This window comes from Lichenostomus cassidix, chromosome 15, assembly GCF_008360975.1.
Source record: "Lichenostomus cassidix isolate B80296 chromosome 15, HeHo_3.0, whole genome shotgun sequence".
Classification (NCBI taxonomy): Eukaryota; Metazoa; Chordata; class Aves; order Passeriformes; family Meliphagidae; genus Lichenostomus; species Lichenostomus cassidix.
The window spans coordinates 10152442-10165793 of NC_139496.1; the positions used below are offsets into that span (position 1 = coordinate 10152442).

A 13352-nucleotide genomic window follows, 5' to 3' on the forward strand; every position below is an offset into this window, starting at 1 on the left:
GTTTTTAATAGAGAATGTATTTTGTGTTTTTCTCCTGCTTTTGCACTGCTCCTCCAGCCTACAGGGAGCCCTATCTGTTCGTGACCCACTTCAATTCCCTTGAAGTGATCGAGATTCAGGCACGAGCTTCTCTAGGGTAAGTTGTTCTCTTTCCATTCTGTTGAACAGCCTGTTTTGCAGGGATGTATGGACTTGCCAGGAAAAGGTATGAGCTGCCACTGTAAAGACCTTTTCCTGCAATTTTACCCAGAACTCCAGCACGAGCCCACTTGGAGATACCGAACCCGCGGTACCTTGGGCCTGCAATCTCCTCAGGAGCGATCTACTTGGCCTCCTCCTACCAAGACAAGCTAAGGGTGATCTGCTGTAAGGGCAACCTGGTGAAGGAGACCAACAACGAGCAGCAGCCGCAGCCGCAGCACCACAGAGGCTCCTCTGCCACGCGCAGGTACAGTGACGTCAGGGTGTTCAGTCCCTCGGGAGCAGAGTTCACTCCTGACGCCTTTTCCCCTGATGTGGTTGGATGCCCTTGTTCTGTTTGTAGAGGCTGATGACAGCCAGTTACTGTAATGCTGGAATAGAGTCACTAATGGCTTGACATCCAGAAAGAAACAAACATCAGCTCGAGGAAGATGTGGATAATCTCCACAAATGCTTTCTGACCTTGTGGTGGTTTGCTTTGATGTTGTGATAGAGCTCTGGCTTCAAAGCTTTTTGAGATCAGATGCTGTTGATATCACTCTAAACACAGCTTGGCTGTGACAAGTTGTAAAGCAAGAGCCCCTTCCTATCAAGTAATGAGTCTGCCTTAGGGAGACAGTGCTGGGAAGCTGTGATGTGATACACGGGTAATTAAACATTGGGGCTGATGGTGCCATTGTGTGCACTGGACACAGAGAAATTGAGGCTTGTAGCTCACCCCAGCATGACCTGAACATCCCTGAACTACCAAAAATTATGCTTGTGAAAACACATGTATCAAATGTTAGTGTATTTTTATATGGAAAAGTGTATGGCCAGAATGTATGAACAAGTGTTGTTCTCTGGCCAATGACTTACACTGGCAATTCATTAAGGCACTTTGAGGCACATTAAGGACACTCCAGCTACCAAACTATCTCTGCATTTTCCATCTTGGTTCAGGGAGAGGCTGATGCTTCTCACCCAAAGGCTGCTGGGTGTTGGGGGGAAAAGTTACATTTTTGCTAATAGAAAATGTAACAAGAGTTTTTTGTCACTCAGCTGTTCTCATCAATTGTTTTTGAATGACAGCAGCCCGAACAAGAGGGGCCCTCCCACATACAACGAGCACATCACCAAGCGGGTGGCCTCCAGCCCAGGACCCCCAGAAGGGCCCAGCCACCCCCGGGAGCCCAGCACACCACACCGGTACCGCGAGGGGAGGACGGAGCTGCGCAGGGACAAATCCCCGGGGCGACCTCTGGAGAGGGAGAAATCCCCAGGCCGGCTGCTGAGCACCCGCAGGGAGCGCTCCCCGGGACGACTGTTCGAGGACAGCAGCCGAGGGAGAGTGCCTGTGAGTGGGGCCAGAACTCCTCTTGCTCAAGTCAATAAGGTAAGCTGGGAGCCTGCAGAATGTCTTTGTTCTCAGGGAGAGGCTTGTATGTACTGCAGAAAGGCTGCTGGCACTGTAAAGCACAAGAACAAATCAAATCTCACCACGCTGCTCCTCAAATTCTGTAGGAACAGAGCCCACGTGGTGTCATGCACTGGCCCTGGGACCACCTTGCCCTGGGCTGGTTCTGCAAAAGCTGCTTGACTCTAGCACAGGCTGAAAGCAAAGGTGCATTTACTAGCAAGTGATAGAGGATTTGAAGGGGAGTAATGTCTGGAGCAGGGAGCTGCTGTGCTGCGAGTGGTGCTGACAGCGCCTGCCTTTGTCAGTGTTTGTGGATGACAGGAGCCCTGGCTCTGTGGGACCAGCAGGTGTTGTACTGCTGCTAGCACCTCATGCCTGGGAGAGAAATATCTGTGACTTGTAACTTGTCCTTTTATTTCCCTGCCAGGTCTGGGACCAGTCTTCAGTGTAAGTCTCAGCTAGAAAAAGTTACTCATCTTGACCTGCAGGAAAAAAAAGGAAATATACTGAGTATATGCACTCCATCTGTCTGCAGCCCAGTTCCCAAACAGCATTCCTGGGCCAAAGCTCGCTCCACAGCGGGAGCCGTGACGCTTTTGAAGACCGTTCGCAGCTCAGTTAATTTCTCTGCACTTTCCTGCACTCCTGTTTTTGCACTTTGTACTACTGTTACTCTTTCAAGCAGTTCATGAACTTTTTGTATCCACTTTAGTCCCTAGTAGTTCATCCAGGAAATGGGACTAGTGTCCCACCCCAGGTCGTCACTGTGGTTAGCACCCCTTACCAGAGAGTTGGTCATAGTTCTGAGACGTGCTGGGAGCCCCTGATGGCCTGGAAACAGAAGGGCCAAGGTGAGTGAGTCTTTCAATAGGAGCTGTGGTTGGATGTTCTCCACAGAACACATGAAAAATTTCTTCTGATTAGCCTGTTCACCTGCCACTTCTGAAAGTTATTTTGTTCTCACTAAAATTGCTTTAGAGCAGCTCTGATGGGGAGGGAAGAACCCTGCTTTAACCGACCCCCTGCCTGGCCCTGAGACAAAGTGCATTACCTATAAGCTACTGGGTTGTAAGACTTTATCCAGGTCTTCTGCATGACAGTTCACTGCATGCTGCTGCACCATCACTGGCTGCTCTCTCCTTTTAGGTTGCTTTGCTGAGTAGTGTATTGTACCTCACTTGTAAATTAACTGAAACCTTTAGATTACGCTGCAAAATAGCCGTTAATTACTCTGGAAATTTGGCACCGAAGAGTTAACCAGCCTTATTCTCTGACAAGAATTACAGTCACACTTGTGTTCTCCTCTCAGCACTGGACATGGTCTCTTCAGCAGTGAGTCCTGCCAGCCTCAGCTCCCCAGGGGGAGCGGCCCGGGCTGGCTCCTCCCATGAGCTGTAGTTTGTCGTGCAATCAGATCCGGTGTCTTGGCACAGGACACTCACAGGGAGCAGCTTTGGCAGTTGCTGACACACCTTCGCTTCCCCGTGTCTGACCTCGAGCCTTTTATTGCTTCCTATTCTCTTTTGCTGTGAACATGAAGCAGAGAGCAAATGATTTTCAAAGCAGGTTTTGACCATTCACTCTGCAATAGCAACATTCTAAGTGAACAACCATGTTCTTTACAACTGGAAAGAGCAAAACTGCATCCAATCTTCCCTTGGCGCCACACTTAAACTTCTGCTAGTCCCTTGCAAGCCTGTGCTAACCTGTTCTAGAAACCCATCAAAATTCCAATGCCTTGTCAGTGTCCTTTGGCGAGTTTCATGAATATTGTATTCTGTTCTCTTGTCTGTTGGGTTATTTTCAGTCAGATGATTTGGCAGGAAATTTGCTGAAAGTTTTTGTCTCCTGGTCCGAATATTTTGAAAGGTCACTGAGATCAGTCTTTAAATCTTTGCATCTCATGGAAGATCCTCAAGACCTCAGAAATGGGCTTGTTGAGTCCTGAAAGTGTATATCTTGTGTCTTGTTCGTGAAATGCTTCCTGCTATAGAAATAGCTCAAAGGACTGTACATATTTACAAGAAACTTTATATTCGTAACAAAAGGGAATTGAATTGGTTTCTACTTTTTTATTGTAAACTGTGCATTTTTCAACACTAGCTTTTTGTTTTACTGGTGGTTGTGGACAGCCATCTTCAGACACTGGAGGGGCCTCGCCTCAGTCCTCCTCGCTCCCATGAAGAAATATTGTAACATTAAATTGCAATCGAAGCTTGTTAGCATAAATGAGGATTTAGGTCTCTAAAAGTACAGGATTTTTCTTCATTACCTTTTTATTATTGACAAGGGAGGGAACCAGAGGGACAGTTCAAAGCTCCACCTGGAAAGTATTGAACTTTGTTGTTGAACAATAACCAAATAAAACAAATAACTATCTTGACTGGCATGGTGAAATGACGGCTTCCTTCTCTCTGGAGTGCCCCTGCCCATCCTGCCCTGCCCTTGCCTCTGGGGCTGGGGAATCCTGGCTGTCACAGCTGACCCGACAGCAAACCCTGGCAATATTTAGCATTTAATACTCATCATTCCCTGAACAAGTAGCATAAGTGGCTTCACAAACCCCAAGCATGTTCACACTAAACCAGGTGGATTATCTGAGTACTTCACTAGAGCAGCAGTCAGCTGCAACCACCAACAGCTAAATCTGCCTCACCAGTGAGACGGGTGGAGGTAAAGCACCTGTGAGGATCTGGGAAAAGAGACTTGCCCTGCTAAATGACCCCACACATCTTGAGCTGGAAAAAGGCATCTTAATTAACAACAGTGTGATCTAATGACAGGTTTGGGACTTATCCCAGCAGTGTACTGGGAGCAAAGTGGAGGGAGACAGTTCTTCATCCCCCTGCTGTAATATGCTGGTGCTTTAAGGCCTAATAGCTGCAACTTTAAAAAAAGACCATTCACAAATCCAGTCAGATTGAGTACAACCTGCAGAGTTACTGTACAGCTCAACTTACACCTGCTGGGAAAACTTGCTAGATCAGACTTAAATGTAAATACATCTATTTTTAACTGAACTAGTTTTTACAGGGTCTGAAGTATTCTTTCACAGGAAGAGGTTTTTAATATTCACACTGCTGCCTACAGTAACTTAATTTGTCCTCCTACTGTTCAGTGTTTTTGGTTCTGTGCACATCCCCACCCCCTCAGCCCTGAGAAAGGGCTTGTTGGAGGCTGTGGGGGTGGGTTACTAATGGCTCCTCTTACGTTTTGGTCTACATGACATTCTCCATGAAAATGCTCTACATCAACCCCGAGCTGCTTGATTTATCTATTGTGCCTACTATGATGTATATGATGAAATGCTGACTTGTTCAATGTTCCTTTATTTCTTTTACTGTGCACAAAGAATACTTATTTAAAGCTCATTGTTGCAGTCCTATGATGCATGATCCGAATTGTAACAAAACTAAATTAATCCAGAAACTGGTGGAGTAAAAAAAAAAAATTATTTATTGAGCTTTTTGATTCCCAAGAACCCTGCACAAATCCATGTCAGCTTGACCCCCACATGCTGTGCTGAAATTCAGGGGGTCGGGGAGGGCAGGGAGCTCTTATTATTTCTGTACTGGTTTACTCCAGGGTCCCCAAAAGTGACTGTAACAAAAGTCTCTGCATCTACCTTTAAAAAATGTGCTCTCCTAGCAACAGCCAAGAATAAACATAACAGCACAGACTGTGAGCTGTGGGTGGGGAATGTAAGCGAGCTAATAAATCCAACTCTTGATCCAGCTTTTGCCTTTGGAGGGATTTGATTCATCCCATTGCACTAAGGGAACACAAGAGTGATTAATCTAATTCATTTACCTGTCAAGCAGAAAATGACCTAGCAAAAAAAAAAAAAAAAACCCAATAAAAAGACCCCCACACCCACCCCCCAGCAAAAACTGAACCAACCTCTTCCTTCATCCACTCTCCTGCTGGAGAGAAAGGGATGTGGGGGTCTGAGGGGTGGCTATGGCTTACCTGAGGAAAGTTGTGGCTCCTGGGACTGGGGACCATCTCCTCTCCATCACCTGCTGCTCGTGGCTGGAGAGGCCTGGGGGCAGCTGGGCTTGGTCACCCGTGGGCAGGGGAGGGTGGAGCTGAGGGAGCATCATTCCTGCAGGCCTTGGCACACAACCTGGACTCCACCCTGGCCTCTCCCCCCACCCCAGCTTTTTGGGGCTGCAAAAGCTGATGGTACAGTGGTGACTGCAGTCCCTGTCTCTGCCATCTGAGACAGGGCCAGGGGCTACAAACCAAAATTTAAAAAACCCAAGTTTTCTACACAGTAATTGGTCCTGTCCTGTGGTTCCCCCATACCTGATGCACTGGAGAAAAACATGGAGTATTCTGAAGTACCAGCACTGCGCACTCATCCCACAGCCTTGGCCTTCCCTGGAGCTACTGGACACTGCAGAGGCACAGGCTGTCCCCACACAGCTGGACCTGACAGCTGCATGAGCCTCTGACCCCACAGAGTCACCCAGCTGAGGAAAAAGACTTGGGGAAAAAGACCTGCTTGAAGTGGCTGCTGGAGCAAAGAGAAGCTGGCAGGTTCAAGCATCCCAAGCTTTCCAGCCCTAAGGGACTGTTTCTGGAGCTTTTAAGTAATTGGCCTCTTGTTCTTCCTCTAAGCTTTACATCACAAATAAACATTAACACCTCGGTCTTCTTCACTAAGTGCACGAGGAGAAAGTGTTTCAAGCTGCATTCTTGAATGAAAAGGTTGCACAACCCACCAAGGCATTAAACTGCAATCAGGAAATCAAATGTTACAACAATATAACAAAGCACAGAAAGCGAGGTTACCAAAGATGGGAAGGGTAATAACAAGACACGTCACCGACTTCCTCGAAAATTTTTTATTTGTTTCTAAAGAGGCTGAAAAGAAGCAATTCTGTAGTTCAGAATACCAAATACTATCCACAGCACAGAATGAAGAAAGAGTTTTCAGAGAAAACCATTGCACTAGACCCAGATCTACTCGGCTACTGAAGATATTGCAACAAGGCTGGTGAACAGACCCCAGGATGGCAAAGCACCTTCCCGCTGTGGCTCGCTGCACTCCACACTGGCTGCTGCAGCTCTGTCCCCACTCAGACTCCTCCCAGACTTGTGCAAAGTGCTTTCCCCCACAGTGGGACGGGGCTGGTTATCATTGGCACAGTCACGGTGCCCCAGGCACCAAAACAAGCCAAGGGAAGGGCCCAGCAGGGCCCCTCCTACACCGGCTCCTCCCGGGCAGGCCCGGGGCACGCTGGCAGCAGGTTTGCATTAATGTTGCATTTGGTTTGGGATAAAACAGGCTGTCAATACCAAGGACAGGCAGCCTGGCATTACTATAATCACTTAGAAAACAGAAACATAATAAAAAGTTGCCCGGCTCCAGCCCTGGGCACAGAGGGCTGCGGTGCTGCTGCACCCAGCACACTGCAACTGTTGACACTGAGGGGCAAGTTTGGCCACTGGGACACAGGAGACTCACAGTCACCATCAGGCTGTTACTGAGGAAGCAATCCCTAAACTGAATTCATCCATTTCCTTACAGCCACTTCTCCCAGCATAAGGAAGTCCTCATCAGTGACAGCAAGAGAAACCGGTTTCAAAAAGCAGATTACTGCAAGACACACTTACGATTTACAGAAAAATCCAGCCATTAAAAACAATTGTCTTTACCAGAAATTCCACAGGGGAAAAGATGTATTTCAGTTCTCATGAAGAGAAAAACTACAGAGCTATTCACAGTAGAAACAGTGGACCCCACTCTACCGTAAAATAATGATGAGCTTGTAGTGATTACGTTGCTGATTTTGCCCAGAAAAGGCTGCTACAGAGAGATCATCAATATTCACACTTACTTCAGCCAGACAAGTTTGGAACTTGCTACTGAAATAACGTTTGAGGAGTTATGGAAGCAGTAAAGACCCTGCTTTTACTGAGTGTTATGCTCAAATCAGATTCCCCAAGAATCCTGAACTTTCTAGACTTTGGGCTGGCAGACTCCCAGTCTGCCTCGCTGCTAAAGCTCTTTGATCCGTTGCTGCCCTCACATCATTCAGCCTAATTAAACTGGTGGTTTTCTAACTGAGCTGACAAGGGGCACTGACACCTTTGCCACCTGTCTAATTGCTGTGAAGCTGCCATTTCCAAGAACTTCCAAGGTGGGGCTAACAAAATAAGGCAAATACAGGAGAACCTGGAAGTCTCAGAAACAATATGAAATCAGAGTTTGTTTGCTACAGCACAGAGCAGAAGTACATTTGGTTAAATGAAGCATTTTTTTTTCTGAGACTACACTGGCCCAGAACAATTGGTCACGAATGACTGTGATGCTCATATTGGTTTGTACAGCAAAGTGGTCACGTATTTCTTCTTGTAACGGTGTGTAGCACTGAGCACCATCACTCCATCCTACAGGAGAGGGAAAACAAGTGAGCACGTGGCATGGTCAGGCTGCCCCTGTGCAGGACCTGCCCTGGCCTCTCACCTTGATGGACAGTGCATACAGGTGGTTCAACATGACGTGGTTGGGCTCAGGGAGCAGAGCAGGATCGCACTGCAGAGAAGAGGGACAGAGTGACAGTAACAGAACTCACAGGTCACTCCTCGCAGCTGGTGGGTGACAAACAGTGTCTGACCAGCCACACACCCAGCTCATCACTGCTGCTCACCCTGAGTCCATCACAGACATAGGCACCATGCCAGAACAACCCCAGGCCCCTCTGGGTAAAACCCTCTGCATCCACACCAGGACTGTGAATCAGACTGTGATTACCCCTTATGTGCTTCTGGTGTCCTAACAGGTGGCAAAATTAAGGTTTTGGAAGGAAAACAACAATCTAGTTTTCCATTTTGAAGACAGTCAACTAGAAAAATAGATTTACAGCAGACGAATCCATCTGAACATACATAATAAGGAACTCACCAACACAATACTTATCCTAACATTTTTCCTAAGCTGTCCCCTGCCTGTACCCAGATCTTTCCCCATCTGTTCCCACCCTCAGGGGCATTATTTACCAAACCAAAGTAATGTACTCACGGAAATGCCTGTGTCCTTGTTCAGGATGACCTGCAACAGGTGTGGGGGGAGAATGGGTGGAGATTTAAAGCGCTCCTCTGCCTTATACACATAGGGCTCCTGGTGGTATGGTCCTGGGGGTGAACTTGACAGCTCTGCCAGAGAGATGGTAAATATTTAATCCTAAATACTTTGTAAGAACATCTGCTCTTTATGGGTATATGCAGCCTAAAGGAATCAATGGCACTTAAGTACAACAACTGCAGCAGTGCCAGAGGATCAGTCACTGCCCAAGAAGGGATTTAAGATGCCCAAACTCTGACTTGAGGTTTTGAGCTGTGAGGTTTTGGGCAGCAGAGTTCTGAGGGCCCAGCTGCACACCAGAACTTCTGTCATCTCTGCCCAGCACTTCTCCAGCAAACACCACTCCACAGTGCAGGCTGCCCTACAAGATTCCCTCCAAGGAAGGTACAAAAATATGGGAGACACCTGTGAAAGGCAACTGCTTAAGATAAAAATAGCATTTTTGTATTATTCCAAGATAAAGATAGTTTATACTACATGGTGAGCATATGATATACTCCTGAGCCTGTGTCAGCACTGAGATCCACCCAATTTCTCCCTCCTAAAGTGGACCTTCTGACCCCCTCAGCCACCTCTTTAGCAGAGGAAGACTGAATTAGTAGCACTGCAGGCTGTCAGTGTTGGTTTGATGTGATAAAGCAGAGACTGATTCACCAATGAGTGCCCTAAACTCAGCCACTGCACACAGCAGGGGCAAACAAAAAATGATTAAGCACCCATGACTGCCTCCTCATCAGATCCACAGTGACCTGTGTGGCTTTGTCAGAAGTTTCTTCCTCTGTGCATTTGTGATTCCTGCACACATTCACAGGGCCTGACACAGGTGGAGATTAATCTGTACTGGAGTTTTAATTAGAGATAAAAAGGAAAATGAAAATTTTAACAGCTCTAAAAGGTGTGATACAAAATTGCCAATAAGCTCATACCAGACATGTCTGAACATTTTTGGGAGTCCACCATCAAAGCATCGAACACTTCAAAGTCAGTTTTCTTCACCTGGATGATGTTGTTGACAGTGCCCAGCTGGCTGGTTACTACTGGCTGGCAAGAGACAAGATCAAAAAATCAGAATAAAAAAAGCTTGTGGGACTAAGAGATTCTCAGAACTACCCAATCAGCATTACCAAGAATGAGGTATATTGCTTTTGAAATATGACAGAAGCAGGTATGAGAAGAGCTCAGCAAGTGCTAGGTTAAGAGCAAGTGCAGGATTAAGGACTGGGAGGGGAAAATGCCAGCTGAACCTGCCAGGGCCACAGCCCTTGACTGGTCATTGGGCTACAGACAAGGAGATGGTCAGGTTTGGGCTGAGGTCACCTGTGACACCAGGTCTGGATACTGAGTTGTGAAGCATGTGGGGAACTGCTGGGCAGGCTGGAGTTAAAGCTCATTCTATAGCAGAGGAGGAAGAACAGGCCTGGGAGATTTTGGCACAATTACTGGACTATGAAAAGATCTAGAGCAGCAAAATAGCAACATCCTGGCAAGGAGAGCTAGGACAGCACTGAGCTCTGGGCTGCCAGCAGTGCTACAGCACTCTTAAAAGGCAGTTTGGCACTAGACAAGAAAAGCCTGGCATCACTTATAAACCAATGGCCAAGAGATCCTCACTGCATCTCCTGCCCTCTGAGCTCAGTCTGATGCTGCCATCCAGGCCAGCAGGGATCAGAAACCTCTCTCACTGGCTTGAACAGCCACTTTCTCCTCTTCAGATGCCTCAGTCAATAACCAGTGACTCAAAGCAAATGTTACCTCTGCAGGATCATGTGTCCACTGCCCATCCACGAAGAACTTGTACTGGTGCTCTCCTTCTGGCAAGTCCAGGATTGCCACAAAGTTATTGTGACTGGAATTTAAGACCAACAATCAGCCCTGCAATGTTCTGAAAAGTACATTGTTCTATAAACTGTGACACACACAGAGCACTGGGACACGCTTCTCAACGTGCAAAACCTCAGAAAGTTTCATCTCTGATGCAATCTAAAGGTAAAGAATCAAATTATGATTAACACTCATGATAATTTCCTCTCTGACAGTGAGTCCCCTCACATTCCTGACATCCCATAACTGGCACTGAGCTTTTGTAAAGTCACCCTCACATCTTCATGTTACTTGTTAGCACATGAGACCTCATTTATCTGCTGATGGAACAAGATCAGCTTTCTCGTATTTCCCTGCCTTTCAGCATTTGCCATCATAAATTGCATTTCCCAAATGCCCATGAAATAAATGAACAATGAGCAGATAAAAGCAGCAACTTGATACTTCTGGGTTACTTTGGGTCTGAATAGCTGCTGCTTGGCAATTTCCATACTCTTGGGCTGTGAACTCCCTGGTTCTTCAGAAGGCTTTACCAGCATCTCAAAAAAAGCTGAGAAACAGTTGATGCTGCTCCAACAGGCTACAGTCTCCAGACCCTCTGAGCTGGGCAAAAGCCATTGACATGGCAAGGACATGTCATCAGACACTGTGCTTAGAATCAGCTCCCCTTTCCACACCCCAGCCCTGCCCCAGGCACACACTGCACAGCAGCGACTGGTTTGGGTCATTTGTGTGTTGTGCCCAGTGAAAAAAATCACTCCTTTAAAACTGACACACAGCTCAACTTCCATCCTGGGCCATCCAAGAAGGGCAAGGTCAGATTCTCATAATGGGCTTCAGGAGGGAAGCAGGACAGCGTAAATCAAGCACAATCCCATCTACCAACTGACCACCTTTCTCCTGGCACTGAGCACTCCCAATCCATGGGGGACACCACTGCAGCAGCACCTCATTACCTCCTTGTCAGAGGAATTTTACTCCAGTTGTTGAAGGACCCTGACAAATAAACTTCTTTCCCTCCTCCCGTCCAGCGAAAGACTGTTGGCCGAGCTTGAGTAGGAGTTTTGTCATTCACTTCCAGATCTTGTTGCCAAGCTAGAAGTTCTTCTTTCTCCAATGGGGCCTACAAGCACAATGTCTCAATCAAAAAAGATTCTTTCCTGGCAGACTTAGACAACCATTGTTGCACTGAAGGCTTTTCCTGCCCTCAGGCATGATTCTCTAAGTACTACAAGTAGTTTTTGTCAGATGTAGAATATAAGCTGCATTTCTAGATGCTGTTCACAAGTTCATTTGCATAAATCCTGCAAAGGTGTTAAAGCCTTCCAAATGTGCAGGAAAAGTGGAAGGCAAAATAATACCCCTCCCTCCAGCCCCAAATATACCTGCCTGAAAACCCATGCACCCTCTCCTTGACACAGGAAGGAAGGGGGGTGGTCAGCTTTGTGTAATAACTCAATGACAGAATTCCTGCAGGCAGCAAACAGCCCCAAAACTGACAGCATTCCCAAGTGAGCAATGCTGGGAGAACAAACCAGCAATACCTTCATTTCCTCTGAATGGAACAAGTCTGCATCTTCAGGACTGTCCATTAAGATTTTTGGTCTGTCACCCTCTTTGGTACTGATGGCTCCTCCCGAGCTGTCCCCTCGGGCAGCCTTGTGCCCATGGCGCTCCAGCCCTGCTCGCTCGCTGCTTGTGTTCCCCATTTTTGAGAATCTAAAAGAGCAGGGAAAGCCAGATTAGCACATGGACTTCCAAAGCTGGAACACCAGCAGGCAGGAGAGAAAACTCATCAGTGGACTTGGGCTGTGTTTCTGAGTTGAACAGCTTCAGAAACTTGATTAATCCATTGTAAAGTGATACCACACTCTGAACAAAGACACTAAACGATAGCTTTTAGCTACTCCTGATAATGTGCTACAGTTCAATACATGAGCACCTCTCCCAGTCTCAGCCACTCCATAAGCTGACCAAGCAGGTCCCTGGCACACAGCACAAAGCTGTTGTGTCTTCCCAAGATAAGGCTTGTACTTTGCTTTCTGCCTCGCCCTGCACATAACACTGCACCTCGCCAGCGGGAACACCAGGGGAGCTTTCTGTCAGAATGCTCCCAAAACCAGCCTACCTGAAATGTGCCTTCACTGGAATAACGTTATCTCACCCTGCTGAGGATGCTGAGAGCAGCTGGCGGGGGCTCTAAACACAGAACCACAGAATATCCTGAGTTGGGAGAGACCCACCAGGACCATCCAGCCCAGCTCCTGGCCCTGCACAGACCCCCCAGCAATGCCACCCTGTGCCTGAGAGAGTGGTCCAAACGCTCCTGGGGCTCTGGCAGCCTCGGGGCCATGCCCATTCCCTGGGGAGCACTCGGTCCCGCTGGACACTCCCTCCTGCCCCGCTTTCCTCTGGAGACGCAGCGCCTGCAGCTCCACAGCCCAGCAGCTCCACAGCCCAGCAGCTCCACAGCCCAGCCCTTCTCCCGCTGCACAGCCCCGCGTGGATACGCACGGAACTCTCCGCCGGGAGCCCGCGGGCACCCACCCCGCGCACCGGGACCTCTGGGGGGCACGGGGGGCACAGCCCGGCCCGGCAGCCCCGGCAGCCCGGGAATCGCGGCCCGAGAGCCGCCGCCGCCCCGCCGGGCCCGGCCCAGCACCCACCGCCCGCCGCTCCCGCCGCCGCCGCGCTTCCGCTTCCGCCGGGCCGGGCCGCTGCCGCCGGGGGGAACCGAGCCTGGCCCGGCCGTTCCGGGCTGCCCCGGCTCCCTCCCGGGCTCCCCCCGCGCCTCCTCAGCACCGAGTTCTGATTCTGGTTCTGGCTGTGCGGGCAGTG

General features: G+C 48.4%; 2 protein-coding genes across 10 annotated transcripts in view; one reads left to right on the forward strand and one right to left on the reverse strand.

Annotated features, from left to right (window-relative positions):
- Positions 1-5334, forward strand: part of CIT (citron rho-interacting serine/threonine kinase) — a 69593-nt gene extending 64259 nt beyond the window's left edge. For 7 of the 9 annotated variants that reach the window (XM_085076104.1, XM_085076103.1, XM_085076107.1 and 4 more), the window contains 4 exons: positions 58-136; positions 251-448; positions 1273-1576; positions 2028-5334. In XM_085076104.1, the coding sequence (XP_084932230.1) occupies positions 58-136; positions 251-448; positions 1273-1576; positions 2028-2051 (605 nt within the window). In that variant the 3' untranslated portion in view covers positions 2052-5334. The remainder of the gene's footprint in view (positions 1-57; positions 137-250; positions 449-1272; positions 1577-2027) is intronic. The other 2 variants (XM_085076105.1, XM_085076112.1) reach the window with 1 other exon arrangement.
- Positions 5335-6435: 1101 nt separating this feature from the next.
- Positions 6436-12223, reverse strand: PRKAB1 (protein kinase AMP-activated non-catalytic subunit beta 1). The gene is made up of 7 exons (XM_085076113.1): positions 12059-12223; positions 11471-11637; positions 10446-10539; positions 9620-9734; positions 8631-8764; positions 8076-8144; positions 6436-7999 (listed from the first exon to the last, which is right to left on the reverse strand). Exons 1-7 carry the CDS (start codon positions 12221-12223, stop codon positions 7922-7924), a joined length of 822 nt encoding a protein of 273 aa, XP_084932239.1. The 3' UTR covers positions 6436-7921.
- Between the last annotated feature and the right edge of the window lie 1129 nt (positions 12224-13352).